At 43.0% G+C, this 13,491-nt stretch overlaps 2 protein-coding genes across 3 annotated transcripts; one reads left to right on the forward strand and one right to left on the reverse strand.

Moving 5' to 3' along the window:
• The first annotated feature begins 304 nt into the window (after positions 1-304).
• On the forward strand, positions 305-5,372 carry LOC136482719 (uncharacterized). The gene is made up of 3 exons (XM_066479921.1): positions 305-729; positions 1,045-1,171; positions 4,841-5,372. The coding sequence occupies exons 1-3, from the start codon at positions 352-354 to the stop codon at positions 5,056-5,058; spliced, it is 723 nt and encodes a 240-aa protein (XP_066336018.1). The 5' UTR covers positions 305-351; the 3' UTR covers positions 5,059-5,372.
• Positions 5,373-8,505: 3,133 nt separating this feature from the next.
• On the reverse strand, positions 8,506-12,469 carry LOC136482730 (LOB domain-containing protein 36-like). 2 transcript variants are annotated; one of them, XM_066479936.1, is made up of 3 exons: positions 12,249-12,469; positions 10,938-12,065; positions 8,506-9,149 (listed from the first exon to the last, which is right to left on the reverse strand). In XM_066479936.1, the coding sequence occupies exon 2, from the start codon at positions 12,006-12,008 to the stop codon at positions 11,118-11,120; it is 891 nt and encodes a 296-aa protein (XP_066336033.1). In that variant the 5' UTR covers positions 12,009-12,065; positions 12,249-12,469; the 3' UTR covers positions 8,506-9,149; positions 10,938-11,117. The 2 variants fall into 2 exon arrangements, with proteins under 2 accessions (XP_066336033.1, XP_066336027.1); XM_066479930.1 differs by having other exon boundaries at positions 10,938-12,074.
• Between the last annotated feature and the right edge of the window lie 1,022 nt (positions 12,470-13,491).

The following is a 13,491-nucleotide window of genomic DNA, read 5'->3' on the forward strand; positions in this document are numbered from 1 at the left end:
ACGCTCATCCAAAGCAAATTTCTTTCAACCTTTTCCTGCTGCACCTAACCTCGTGGATTGGTGTGGCATCCAGTTGACAAAGTTAAACCTAACCAACAGTTTAGTGATAATGATAACTCATTTAAAAGGAGAATGGATCAGCTCGCTCGCCCACGAGTCCACGACGTTATGAATGGATGAAAGAAAAACGAAAAGGTACGAGCGGCCCACCTGAAGTCTGTATGGCAGAACCTGATAAAATAGGGAATCCTCGGCCCAATAGCTAATGCAAAGCCTACAGTTAAATTGCCAATCTCTCCAACCAAAGCCCACCACGACGTAAACCCAGAACCAGAACCTGAGAAAGTGAGAATGGCGCAGTTTCTCCGCGGCAAGGCCGCCGCCGCCGGGGAGGCGGCGCTCCGCGCGTCGGCTCCGGCGCCGTGGCGGCGGACGGCCTCTGCGTCGTACCACCACACGATCCAGGCTGTACCGCGCGAGACGGCCGGCCCGCGCGCCGCGGCGCGCGAGCGCCGCCACGGCCGCGTCCCGGCGGTCCTGCTCACGCTCGCGGGCGCCGCGCCCAGGAACGGAATCGCCCACAGGCAGCTCCTCACCGCCGACATGAGGCAGCTCGCGGAGATGCTCAGGCAGTCGCCCTACTTCCTCTCCACCCCCGTCCGCCTCCAGGTCCGCGCGGGCGAGCGATCCAACGCCATCATCCACGACGGCACCGTCCTCCCCATCAAGGTAACCCAAATTTTCTCGTATTCCCACCAAATATTGCATCCATTGCCTGCATTGCACATGGAAATAGAAGTAGCTTCTTTGGGCTTTGTCGGCTGAGATTGAGAGCTGCTTATCTGCTCACCTTGTGTCTGTGGAAATGCTCCTTAGTGAAAATGTTGCTCGCTAATGATGATCCCTAAATGGTAGAGGGACACTGATGAAAATGTGCTTTTAGCCGTATGTCTTTGCAGTAATCGTCTATGTTGTCCATGTAGGATGTCTGAATCATTTGTCATGTCACACGCTGCAATTGATGTATCTGCTCTTTGTGTGCAGGTGCATAGATATGGAACTGGGAATATATTGAACTTGGTAATGGTGAAGGCAGGTGAAGGAACAATGCTGAAGGTGGATTTGCCTGTAGAGTTCAAGGGGGAGGATGCTTGCCGTGGGTTGAAGAAAGGTATCACTTTTTTCTTATTCTCTTTTTTTCAATACATCTTTGCTACACTGCATACTAGTGTACATGACAAGGGAATCTAGAAACATGCTGGTTCAATAGTGAACACATACTTTGAAGTCGTCTTGCATCGCTTAAGTAGCATGGCTGTGGCCTATGTGAGAAATATCAGTTACAGTCGCAAGCTCTTGATTCATCTGGTACTTGTTGAAATTCTCTTTGATCTTTTGTTGTTGTTGATGCTGTGAAGAGAACGGACTTCGGTATAGAAGTTTATTTGGCATTCGTATGTTGGTGAGTCCATTTTTCAATAATGAAATTATGAAAACACATGCAGATCGTTTTCTTCCACATGTATATACCCAGTTGCCCAAATACTATGGTTACTTGAAAACAGTAAGTCATGTAGTTGGTGCAAAACTGGTGGTCTGGCACTTGTTTTCTCACTGTTGCATTACACTGATAAAATTCTGGACTTCTCGTGCTTCCTAGCTTAATAGGCAGCGAAGAGTGACAATTTGGATGTGACCTGTCATCTGTTTTGTTTCTCAAAGTACTATCACATGTGAAAAAAAGTGTTTCTTAAAAGGACCTTTTCATAGTAGATAGCATCTAGGATATTCAATGTTTTTTGATCTAGGATTCCCTATCTAGTCATGTAGAGTTGATGGCAGAGTTTGTTGTAGTGTTTCTCTACCTTTCTGGGGTTGTTGGAAATCGTAGCATCAGGCTCTGCAATTACATGAAATGCTAAGCTTAAGATTGTTTCCATGTTGGCGTTGATTTCAGGGGGGCAAATACGTGTTTACGATTATTGTTCAGAACATATGTTGCGTATGAAATAATATATCATCTTACCTGTACTTAATTTATAAATAAAAATTAGAAACTGTACTGGCACTTTGAAGTAACTGGTCATCTTGCAGTTGACCAATGGGGTATGTAAATCTTGAGCCTGGTAGCATGGGCATTTGAGGGAGAACTGAAGAAAGGTAAAACATGACTTCTTTCAGTGGTGCTTGAGTTTTTATGAGCCCATAAGGCCATAACTGACTGGGAAGAATGGGATTGCTACCAAATCCTTATTTCCTTGTAATCTTGTCTATAATGTCATGCAAGAAGAATGAGAATTGACTCAAAAAATAGTTTGTTCAAAGTCTTAAATTAAACTAGTTAGGTCCTTTAAAACAAGTATATCACTAATGTCATAATTGCAGGGTCTGCCAAAATTACTTTTTTCCTTAATTTTGGGATAACTTGAAATCAGTTGGCACTGTTTTGTAAGATGTTGACAGATCACAAAGCAACCAACTTTTATTCTCTGTGGTAAGCAGGCAGAACCCAGTTTGATTTTATTTACCAGATTACAGACTCCTTTCTGTTATCTGAATCCATTCATGTGTAAACAACTTTCCCACCCCAAGATTGGTTGAGTGTAGTGTAGGGAAGTACTGAGTAAGCAGCATGCAGTATCTACCTAATTTGTTTCTTTATCTTATGTGAAGACATCGCCCATGTAAATACCAATTACCTTTCTCAGAGCAACTCCAAGAGCCTCTATAAATTTCAATCTCTATATCTCTATTTGGACAGTCATTCAACGAATGTTCTCTTTGTATATCCCTCATGTCTCCAACAGACTTGCCAATTTTTGTTATCTGTACTTCAATAGTTTATCATAATTTTCCTTGTGTGAAAAATTTCATGAGAAAACTACCATCTATTGTATTAGAGTCATGTAGCCTCTCCAAAAGTGGAGAGCGAGAAGGGTGGTTTTGGAGAGTGGAAAAGATGGAGAGTGATTTGGAGAGTCTATTGGAACATGTTTTTTTTTGGTTTGTTTCCTAAATTTTGTGATAAAGAGCTATATAGAGAGTCTCCTGGAGATGCTCTTAGGATACCAAGGAAAACCACACCTTGATTAGTAAGTATACCAAAAAAAAACCATGCCTTGATTATTCAGTAAGGACAGATGACTATAAAACTTCCACAGTAAGATTATTACTCCTGTTATGGCGTTCGAATAGCTTTGTCCTAATTCATGGACACATTTGAGTTATGTAAGTTCTAAGTTCTATATCAGTATACTGTTCTAGGCATCTTAATAGTAGTTTTGATGCTCCTCCGTTTTCTACAAGGCACGTGTATTCTCTGTAATTTACTTCTGCATCAATTGTGGTCCTGGCCTGGTGTCGTTTGTCATTGTTTGTATCAAAACGTCTGGTATGAGATATCAACCATGACTTTGGTACTTCTGCAATGATAAACTGCAATCAATAGGTCCCAAATGTGCTTCTGATATGAAAGGCATGTCGATTGTGAGAGGGACAACTTCCTGTACTTGATTTTCACTGACCTGAATGCCAACTTGAATGTGCGTATTTGCCTTTAGAAGCCACATAAGCTGGGCTTCTCGAGAAAGCTTGGGTCCAAGGATGCCCTCATGCTTTTCAGTACAAGTGTTGTTTAGTCTTATCTGGGAAGCCATCATCATTGCTGCATCTATGATGTCATAAGTTCATAGTATTTAGCGCCCAAGATTCCCCAAGCTTGTCCTGATTTTTTAAGGGCATTTCAGGTTAGTGCCAAATTGGCTATACCGCTATAGTAAAAAAGAATGAAAAAAAAGTCAGAAATTATACAGCTCATAGTTGCAATGCCCAGTAGATCAACACTCAGAGTCAGGGTAGGACATGCTAGTTGGCACATCTGTTCAAAATATTACTAGTCAGTGTCTCCTTGCTTTTTGCATTTGTCAGTTTCCTGAGTTACTTGAACTCTATGTACATCTACTTCAACGGTTTGAAGTCTGTATTAGTAAAAAAAAAGGGCGTACCCAGTGCAGAGAGCTCCCGCTCTGTGCGGGGTCTGGGGAAGGGTGTTAATGGCAAGCCTTACCCTCGCCTGTGCAATGCGAGGAGACCGTGACTCGAACCCGGGACCTTCCGGTCTGTATTAGTAAGGTGTTGTTTAATGTTTGTTTGGCTCATTAACTGACATACGTGATGTTTACTACCTTCTGTCAGACTAAAGTGTTGCTTTTTACTTTTTGGAGTCTTCATGATTTTATGTCGAGTGTTGGTTTGTACAATCCAATCACGTATTCAAGTTGTAAAATAAAGACTATGAAATTATTTCTATGAAATAGACTTTTATTAGTTTGATGTGGCGAATCTAAAGATTACATAGATGTTAATGTTATTACTCGAAGTTGCTTGGTTCAAATTTCACGCTTTCCATTGGCACCTTCTATTGGCCAGTTGAGACTACATAACTTGCAGTTTGGTGGCAGTGACCATTCATCTGGCTGCAGTATTTGATAATTCATTTGTTACTCACTCGAATTTTAGTTTTCTCTGGACCCCAGCACGATGCGTACAATTTGCCACCTAAAAAAACCTGTCTGCATACGTGCAGCTAGAGTATGTGATGATCAGTTCATCACAATCTTTTTTTCTTTCTTAGGTACAACTATACAAACCTGAAGAACACACATGTAACTAGATATAAGGCAGGGTACCCTGACAAGTTAAGTATCTGCAGCAACTCAACACCTTTTTATGTGTGTTGCCTAGCTCATGCTATCATATTCTTTGATTATGTAATTTGCTACTGGTTATATTGCTCGCTTTGAGTTCTTGGCCTGACTATCAAATTGGTTTGATAACGCAGGAGGCTTTTTGCAGAAAATAAGGACCAGCCTGGTGTATCTCTGCCCAGCTGAGCACATCCCTCCAAAAATTGAGGTGGACCTGACAAATCTTGATGTCGGAGATAGGGTATTAATGCATGACATTCCCGTCCATCCATCGCTCAAGTTGCTGAGTAAAAACGAGACCATGCCCGTCTGCAAGATCTTGGCCTCAAAGCCAATTGAGACAGTCGAGTAGGCAGTACTGCAAATATTTCAGAGTTGATAACATTGTACCTTTGGGTGGACAGTCCTCCAGCAGCTCCATCTCCTGGCTTGGTTTTTGGTTATCCGTTCCCTAGGTTTCAATGTGATAGTGGATTCAGACAAGCTATGAGCTTCAAGTAAAGATATGAAGGAACAAAATGAAGAACAATCACTGGAGAAACCTTGTCTGTACCAGTCACTAGAGAATAACATCCTCTCTTTTAGTTCGGGTTCAGGGACACATGACATGTAAGAAGACATTGTGGACTATCCTTTGCTGTGGCCTGGGTGAATTGATTCTCTGGTCTTGGTGTTGTTTTGAAACTGTAAGCTACTCTTGCAATGGCTTACGATTCATCGTTCTGACTGCATGCATGGCACTGTCATGATCTTACGTATTGAATGTTGAATTCACGCGAATGATCCGGTAGATGAGTGTTGCCCTGTACGGGCAACCTTTTCGTATTTAACCATCGTGTATATCAGTCTCCAGAGCCCAGTCACCGACCATCTGATCTTTTTCTGGTCTGGCAGGGATGGACCATTGCATGCATGCATGCACGATCTTGTACAGACAATGGTGCGGCATCTGCATGCAATCTCTTTATAGTTTCATCCATCGTGAGATGGTAACACCCTGCAGCAATGTTGTTCTTCATTCATGTTAATGTTTCTCTGTCTTGAAGGCCAGTTAAGATGGCACAAAAGGAAGGAAGCACGGCATCATATTTCTGATGCAATATTACAGTTTCATTTCAGACTCTGACACTCTGTTTGACTGATGCATTTCATGGTGCTGTTTCTTTTTTCAGTATTTTTGTGCTCTATATATAGCCTTTAGCTTTATTATGTATGTACGTTTGTCTGATGATCCTTTTTTTGGCCCAGACAGCAATGCACTGCTATTGAAAGACAGTGAGGAAAACAACACTTTGTCCTTTTGATCGAGTCCAACGATTGAAAGATACTACTAATCTTTGCTCGCAGGCCTTTCATTCATCAAAGTACTACAAAAAAGAGGGCAGAGTGACTGGTGAAATCGGGCCGGGACAGCTACTACTGCGCGCGGCGTTGGTAACTACGTATCGCCGGCAGATAGTCGTGGCAATAACTCCAAACCGCGGCCAAACAACAACAACAACTAGGAGACTAAATTCAGAGGTCCCCAGAGTTAGATACACCAAAGCTACCACGTCTGTTTCTGCATTTATGCCACGGATTTCTTCCACGGAGGAAATCGCTGCGCACACAAATATATGGATCCACCCAACTAAAATTTAGCTAAGCTAAAATTTAAAAGCTAAACTTTAGCTGAGGTGTTTGAATCCTCCAACTAATAGACTCAGCTAAGGTTTAGCTAGGTTGAAGTGGCTAAACTTTAGCTGATTTTTTAGTTGGACTGTTTGATCTATAGTAGCTAAATTTAGCTAGCTAAAGTTTAGTCAGTGGATCCAAACAGGCCTACGATCCATGTGTGCAGTGGCTGCCAAGGTGGTCCCTCTGGCCCCCCCTGCTCTTTGCATGTGTACTAATATGCTTGAGTCGTCCTTATACTTGTACGGCCTGTTCGCTGGTTGGTTTCTGGGCTGATAAGCCCGGCTGATACTGATTTGTTGTGAGAGAAAAACACTGTTGGCTGGCTGATAAGCCCTGACTAAAACCAACAAGCGAACAGGCTAGCTAGCAGTTAGCGCTCATTTGCGTAGTACTAGACAGTTGCGCAATTAAATTCAAGGCTGGGGATACATGCTCATCTCCTTATATTTTGGCGTATATACATATACATATACATATATCAAACCAGGACAGGGATGGCGATGGCAGCATATACTACAACTTTGTTTCTATTCCCATGCATGCAAAGGGAGGCCTACCACGACATGGCCACCCATGGCACTGATTGGTGCACCACTGTTTGCTAGTACAAAGTACAAACGCTAGATCGGCTTCTGAATCCTGAATATTTCTAATTAATTAATGTGGGTCAATAGCTTGACATGGGGACGAGAGGAGCTTAATTATGTAGCCGTCCTCTAATAGATTGCACGTACACCAAAACCTTGGTTTGCACTACAGGCTACACTTTATACACATACATACATACGTCAACTTGAGCTAGCACACATGCGATGAGAAATAAGAAAGTTAAAAAATGACATAGTAGGCTGCAAGCCATGGAATATGAGAAAGGAACTATATATGGTGGCCTGGTTGCATTGGGGAGATGGGAAGTCAGCCCTAGTTGTTTGTGAGATCCATTGATTTCAGTGCAATCCAAAAACCATTGCTAATGACTACCCCCTCTTGTCCAAACACTTTCTCTTACTCTAGGTAGCTATATAGCTCCCTGTACATAGAACGACTCCGATGGGATTCATGCGTCAAGGTTTAATTTGACGTAATCTATTTACCTCAGGGCAAAATTTGTTGTGGTACATCAACTGTTGGTATCATGATATATTGATACATTGCTGCTTGACTCTGCTAATTTTTTGTGCAAAGAGTACACAAGGCACAATATTCTAGAGAAGAATTTCGATCCACATATATATCCCATTAATTAACTGCAAAATGCGTTTAATACTACTATCGAGAAGAGAGTGCCTCAATGAAACATGTCCCCCCCTCCCTAGTAAAGACCTAAAGCAATGAAAGTTCATTTGAACCTTGCTACTTAAACTTATATATTTTCCGAATGAAGGTACCAGATTAATTTTTCCTGATAAAGAGATTAATGTAATAGGACATTTGATTTGATTTGAACAAATGTTGGCCCAAAAATTTGAGAAAAAAAAAGAAAAAGGAAATGGCTGGCCGGCCACCACACAAGGTTTTGAAATATCAACCAGTTATTAAAATACCGAAACTAGCTTACAAACGTAGATTTCTGGTTATAGCCGTTCATGTGTGTATTTTGCATTGGTGTTGATTATGATACTAAAAAATTAGCAAAAAACATTTCTGTTAGACTGTGCTGCCTAAAAGTGAGCGGTGGCCGGGTGAGTGCACATTGGTGTGTGTAATGAACGAAATTATTAAGGGATTGCATGAACTATTAGCAAGTTGGACTGCGGTGTGAAGGTTATTCAGGTGCATTGCATGAGAGATTGTTACTGCTGGAAGTAAGCTTTAAGCTCCTGGAAGTGTACCGACGCGATCCACTTGAAACAAAAGCATGAATGATTAGTAATAACAATCAAAGATATACACAATTGTCATACTGCTTTTTTCTATCCTTCCAAAAAATTAAATAACGACACATCTTTAAAACTGTTATAAATTGATGGGACAATATATATGTTAGGACACTAACATATTTAATTTTTATATAATGATGAAGCTAAGTGAGCCAGATGGCCCTATCATAAGCATGAAGGCTACCGCACATATATATAGTATAATAATTCAGAAGAAATCGATAATGACTCAATATAATTAAAATGATGACTAGCTAGCTCCATGCCTCTCCATCATCCATTTATGTAGATTCTATTTCTTTATACACACAATGCAAGACGACAGAAAGAATTTACCAATATGAGAAACCAGAAAAAGAGGGAAAGGTGAAAAGAATACTAATAAGAGCGGTGAAGAAAGAAGATACACATATGTTCAACACCAAATAAATGCACAAGTGAACGAAGATATATGTTTAGCTGCTCCTCCTGTTAATTTCGGCCATGTTCCGCTAGCCGGAAAAACGGCTGATGCTGATTTGTTGTGAGAGAAAAACACTGTTATTTTACTGAAATGATACGGCTGATAAGTTCAAAAGGACAGGGCCTTCTTTATTCATCATGACTGCTGCTCCCTCCTGCAAAGTGCAAGCTATTTGCATGCATTTTGTTTCTCTTCACCATTTGCTGCTCCCCTCCTCCCTGCGCTGCAGCACACCATGCATGCTTCTCTCTGCTGTTTCTGTCTACCTCTACTACCCCCGTCTCTCCACCTTCCCACCATTAATTTCTCTGTGTTACACTGATCCATATGATGAGTATCTGTCCCCATTTCCTACCACTCCTTCTGTCTTGCATTTATTTGGCTCTAACTCTTGAGGAAGAAAGGCAACTGATCATGAGGAACCTGACAGGGCATAATTCCAGGTGAATGATATGTCAGCAAGTGTGATTCAATGGGTGATAAACAGTGTTTGATACATCATGTTCATGCTTCTTATAGTAAGATGTCCAACGGGGGAGGATAGAAAGAGGGATATTGAATTTATGCACTAGAAGTTCAGAACACAAAAGAGTCATAGGTATGCATGTACAGATTAAGTGCAAACATAGAAGATCATTGCGTGTGATCAGATTCTAGAGATTAAAAATGTAAGAGTTGGTTACTTGTGTTTCCTAATCATGCATCAAACTGTTGTGTCTTTCAAGTCATGCTTAGTGAATGGAACTAGCTAGCACTGCTATCAATAACTGTTTAAGCAACCAAGAGATATTATTACTGAACTAGGCAGATTCATTGCACCTTTAATTTCAGTGATCAATCATTAAAAAAATACTTGACTCGCCATGGGTATGACCCTCCCCCCAAAGGCATTGCTTTTAAAGTAGAAAGCAACCAACCTTCCTAGCGAAGAAAATTCACAAACCCCGACCCCTGCTTTGCTAGCGAGTTTTTTTTTTAACCAGCATAAATTTGTTCCCACCGGGAATCATACATAGGACCTGGAGGTGCTTCTAAAGAACTATAAGCACTGCGGTGTAGGCTCGTGCCTTCGGGGATCATCATGGTCACCCTAGAAGGCAAGAATCCCAATTTAGGGATGACCATAAACCCACCAGGTTGTTCACTTTGTCAGCCCTTCAAACCATGCCAATCCTTTTTAATTAAGCTATTTTTCTACCACGGGAACACACTTTACAAAGAGCTAAAAATGTGGACAACTGAGTTTTAGCAATACAATGTGTTAAAGAAGTCCAATAAAATATATTTTAGATCGTGCACATTTCATTTTACATGTATCTAGCTGCACATGCCTAGCTAGTATTTCTTGTAATCAAGCCAATTGCTGGCTTGGTCATTTTGCTAGCTAGCTACATCAAGACTAACATACTTAACATGTGTTAACTTGTGTGTTACACATGCATAGATATATATACATTAATGATGGAAATTGCCTTTTCTGATCCACAATGAAAAAATATGGACAATGAACTCAAGCAATCAGTTTTCCATATGCAAGCACCTATATATACTAGCTAGTATACTTAATTAACATGACAGGATAGTCATTTCATGAAGCTAAGCCACACCACTCTACTTCTGTATATATGGGTGAACAATAATATTCACCAACTCAAGATTCACTTTTCTCTATAAATTTCATTAGTTCATTCTGCAAGCACTAAGAATATATCAGCGTTACTGGTTAGTAAGATTAATAAATATACAGCACTCCCAAACAACTAGCAAGATTCAGCTCAAGAATTTAAATAAGCTCGCTTGGGATACAAAATGGTAGTAGTAGCTGTAGCAGCTAATAAAGCTAACACAGTGAACGTTTTAGTTATTACTCCCTCAGTTCCAAATCTAAATTGTAGGTGTGTATGTTTTGCTATGCGCCTATATATATATATTAATGTCTAGATACGAGGTAATAAAACTATGTATCATGAAAAGCCAGAATGACTTATTATGACTTAGAACATTTTTAATAAGGATTAACAAGATTAATAAAAACGTATACTTTTAGTATTCTTTGTTCATGCACTGCTGGCCGGTTCCAAAGAATAAATTTGTATGTACAAACAATAGTTTCGAAGATCGAGAAAGTCAAAAGAGAATCAAACAGAGAAGGCCACCATAGTCAATATAATCGGAAGAGGAGGATATATCTACTTGTGGTAAAAAGAATACCTTGATAAGAATCCAGCTATAGCCTGCCTTCGGGAGGCGTGCATGGATCCTAGATCGACGATGCCGACGCGACGCCATATGATGAAGACGACGGAACGGGAAAAATTCATAACGAACAAGGAACGAACACCAAACAAGAAAGAAAGGAAAAGGCTAAGGCTAGAGGAAGCACGAATCAGATCAGGCCGGCGGCACGACACCGCCGCTGCCCTCGTCGCTGCCATCCGTGTTCTGCTGCTGCGACACCTCGGGGTGAGACTGGCCCGTGGACGACGGCGGCGGGGACTGCTCCATCTGGTACGTGAGCGCCATGGCCGTCTGCGCCTGTGACGGCGGCGGCTGCTGCTGCTGGAAGAGGAAGCCGCCCTCGTACGGCACGGCGTCGGGCGGCACAACGGCCACCGTGGCGCCGCCGCTGCTCCCGGGCACGGCGTGCGCGTAGACCGCGGCCTGCCGCATCATGAGATCCTGCTGCTCACGCGCGACCTCCACGGCCGCAGCGAGCTGCTGCTGCGCCTCCGCAGCGGCCATCTGCTGGTGGTGGTGGAGGTGCTGGTGCTGATGCACCATGATCTGCTGCTGGTGCGGATGGTGGTGACCGTGCTGCGGTCCGACGCCGACACCGACACCGACGGCGAGCCCCATGCCGGTGGCCGCCGCGAGAGGCACGCCGCCCGCGGCGTACTGATGGTGGTGGTACTGCGGCGCGGCGACGAAAGGCGCGAACGCCGCGGGCCCAATGTAGCCCGCCAGCTCCTTGCGCGCGGCGGCGAGCTCCTCGCGGACCTGCTTGATCCTGAGCTGCAAGACGGAGATGTAGGAGACGCAGCCGTAGACGGGGTCACGGAGGCGCGCCTCGGCCTCGTACGCCAGCGAGTTGACGGCGTCCTCCCGCTGCGCCTGCGGCAGCTCGTTGAGGAGCTTGGAGACGTTGCTGGCGCCGAAGACGCGGTGCACGCTGGAGAATTTGGCCGGGTTGTCGGGCGGGAAGTAGGGCGCGAAGACGCATCCCTGCGTGCACTTGCGCCGCAGCAGCTTGCACGCAGCGCAAGGCGAGTTAGACGACGACATCGTCCTTCCTCGCCGCCGCCAGCGGGACGACGGCTCCTTCGATTCCTCCTCCTTCTCCTGTATCCGCTGACATACAGATACGTAGAAATGAGTACTGGGGTGATCGAGATCGGTGGAGCCCTGGCATCGGATCAGCCAACATGCGCCGCCGCATGTCGTATGGATCCAGGAAAGGAAGAGAGAGGGGGATTTGGACCGCCGCGGGACTTGCTAGGGCACGCACACGCGCATGATTCTTACCGAGGGACGACGAAGAAGGGATCACTTCATGGCGGGCCGGAGGGATCTCCACTCCTCGACGCGCGCGCGGCAGTGCAGGAGGCGGCAGGGGCGGCGAGCGAGGAGGACGCGGTGAGAGAGAGAGAGAGGGAGATGCGTGATCTGGAATTCTGGGCGGTCCAGAGCGCTCCAGGAGTTGGGGTCGTTCGTGGGGAAGAACCGAAGAAGGGGAGGAGGGGCTGGGGTTGCACCGACTGATCGATGGACCACACGGACGTGTGGGCCCGGGGTAGTTGAGGTGACGAACTAGCCATTCAAAATGCTGGCCGTACAATACCAAGTTTATTAGGCCGGCATCTCAACTGAACTGATCGTGGAAGTTAAATCACAACAGAACGGTGAACAAATCACACTATTTTCAGAGTTGTCTTAGTAAGTCAAACTTTTCTGGATTTGACTGAATTTTTAGAAGAAGAAAAAAAGTCAAGATTTATGATACTATTAGTATTATTAGATACACCATAAAATATATTTTCTTGATAAACTTATTTGATGCCATGTATATTTGTGTATTTTTCTATATTTTTTGTCAAACATAAAAAAAGGTTTAACTTAGAATATATAACTTTAGCAGTTGATTTATTCAGAGGCCGAGGGGATACAATTATACAAATAATCTCCGGAGTAACGGGTTTCTTTGTTTCTAGTAAAATTCTATATGAATAAAATATAAATTTCAGGGCTAGATTTGGAATATCATTTGTTTTGTGACATCATTTTGGGATGAAACAACTATTTTCTCATCTATATGAAGTATTTTTTTAAATATTTATAGCATTAAGTTGGCATATATCCAATTATATATATAGTTTGTTTTCCTGTTGTTGGTTTTTGCTCACAAAAAATTATTATATACTACATAAAATTGTTGTTCTATCCCATATATATATATATATGTATTAGTCTGACACGCATGGTTTGAATTTTCTGATATGCACCATTCTTGCATACCCATTAGAATTGGCGTGATCATCCCATGCCTGTGCTGACTTTTCTCCGATGAACGCCACACAGTAGGCTCAGAGAGCTATCAGCTAAACCTTGCCATTAAATGGATTGGTACATAAGTAAGGTTTTACATCCAAAGATTTTGTGCAATACATGCAATATATATTAGAGGTACCCACGTAGGGAGAAAAGAGAAACAACACTATAGAAGGCTACGTTGAACAACCTATATACATGTCTTACATGTCCCCAAGAT

This window comes from Miscanthus floridulus, chromosome 1, assembly GCF_019320115.1.
Source record: "Miscanthus floridulus cultivar M001 chromosome 1, ASM1932011v1, whole genome shotgun sequence".
Taxonomy (NCBI): Eukaryota; Viridiplantae; Streptophyta; class Magnoliopsida; order Poales; family Poaceae; genus Miscanthus; species Miscanthus floridulus.